Raw genomic sequence first — 247 nt, 5'->3', positions numbered from 1 at the left:
TGAGCGGGCTGGTCCAGCCGCCCCAGAAAGGCTCTTGGAAATTAATAACAACAAACTTTCCCTCTCCTCCGTGCAAACCTGTTGCTCTGCCTCCCGGAGCTCGCCGCGGTCGGCGGAGCCTGACTAGAGCTGCACCGAGGTACCCCTAGTCCTAGCGCTATTAAATGCGAGAGGGAGAACTTAGAAAAGAGGAAAGGAAAGCAAAATACCTCCACTTTTTCCTCTCTTAAGTGCACCCTTCTGGCCA

General features: G+C 53.8%; 1 protein-coding gene across 1 annotated transcript in view; it reads right to left on the bottom strand.

Annotated features, from left to right (window-relative positions):
- The window catches only part of GSC (goosecoid homeobox), a gene marked incomplete at its 5' end in the record, with an annotated part of 844 nt that overhangs the window by 383 nt on the left and 214 nt on the right, over window positions 1-247 (bottom strand). Inside the window, one exon of the mRNA XM_010018377.1 lies at window positions 210-240. Within this exon, the coding sequence (XP_010016679.1) occupies window positions 210-240 (31 nt within the window). The remainder of the gene's footprint in view (window positions 1-209; window positions 241-247) is intronic.

The sequence above is a fragment of the Nestor notabilis genome, unplaced genomic scaffold (assembly GCF_000696875.1).
Source record: "Nestor notabilis isolate BGI_N333 unplaced genomic scaffold, ASM69687v1 scaffold30537, whole genome shotgun sequence".
Taxonomy (NCBI): domain Eukaryota; kingdom Metazoa; phylum Chordata; class Aves; order Psittaciformes; family Psittacidae; genus Nestor; species Nestor notabilis.
This window is presented reverse-complemented; position numbering and strand designations above follow the sequence as displayed.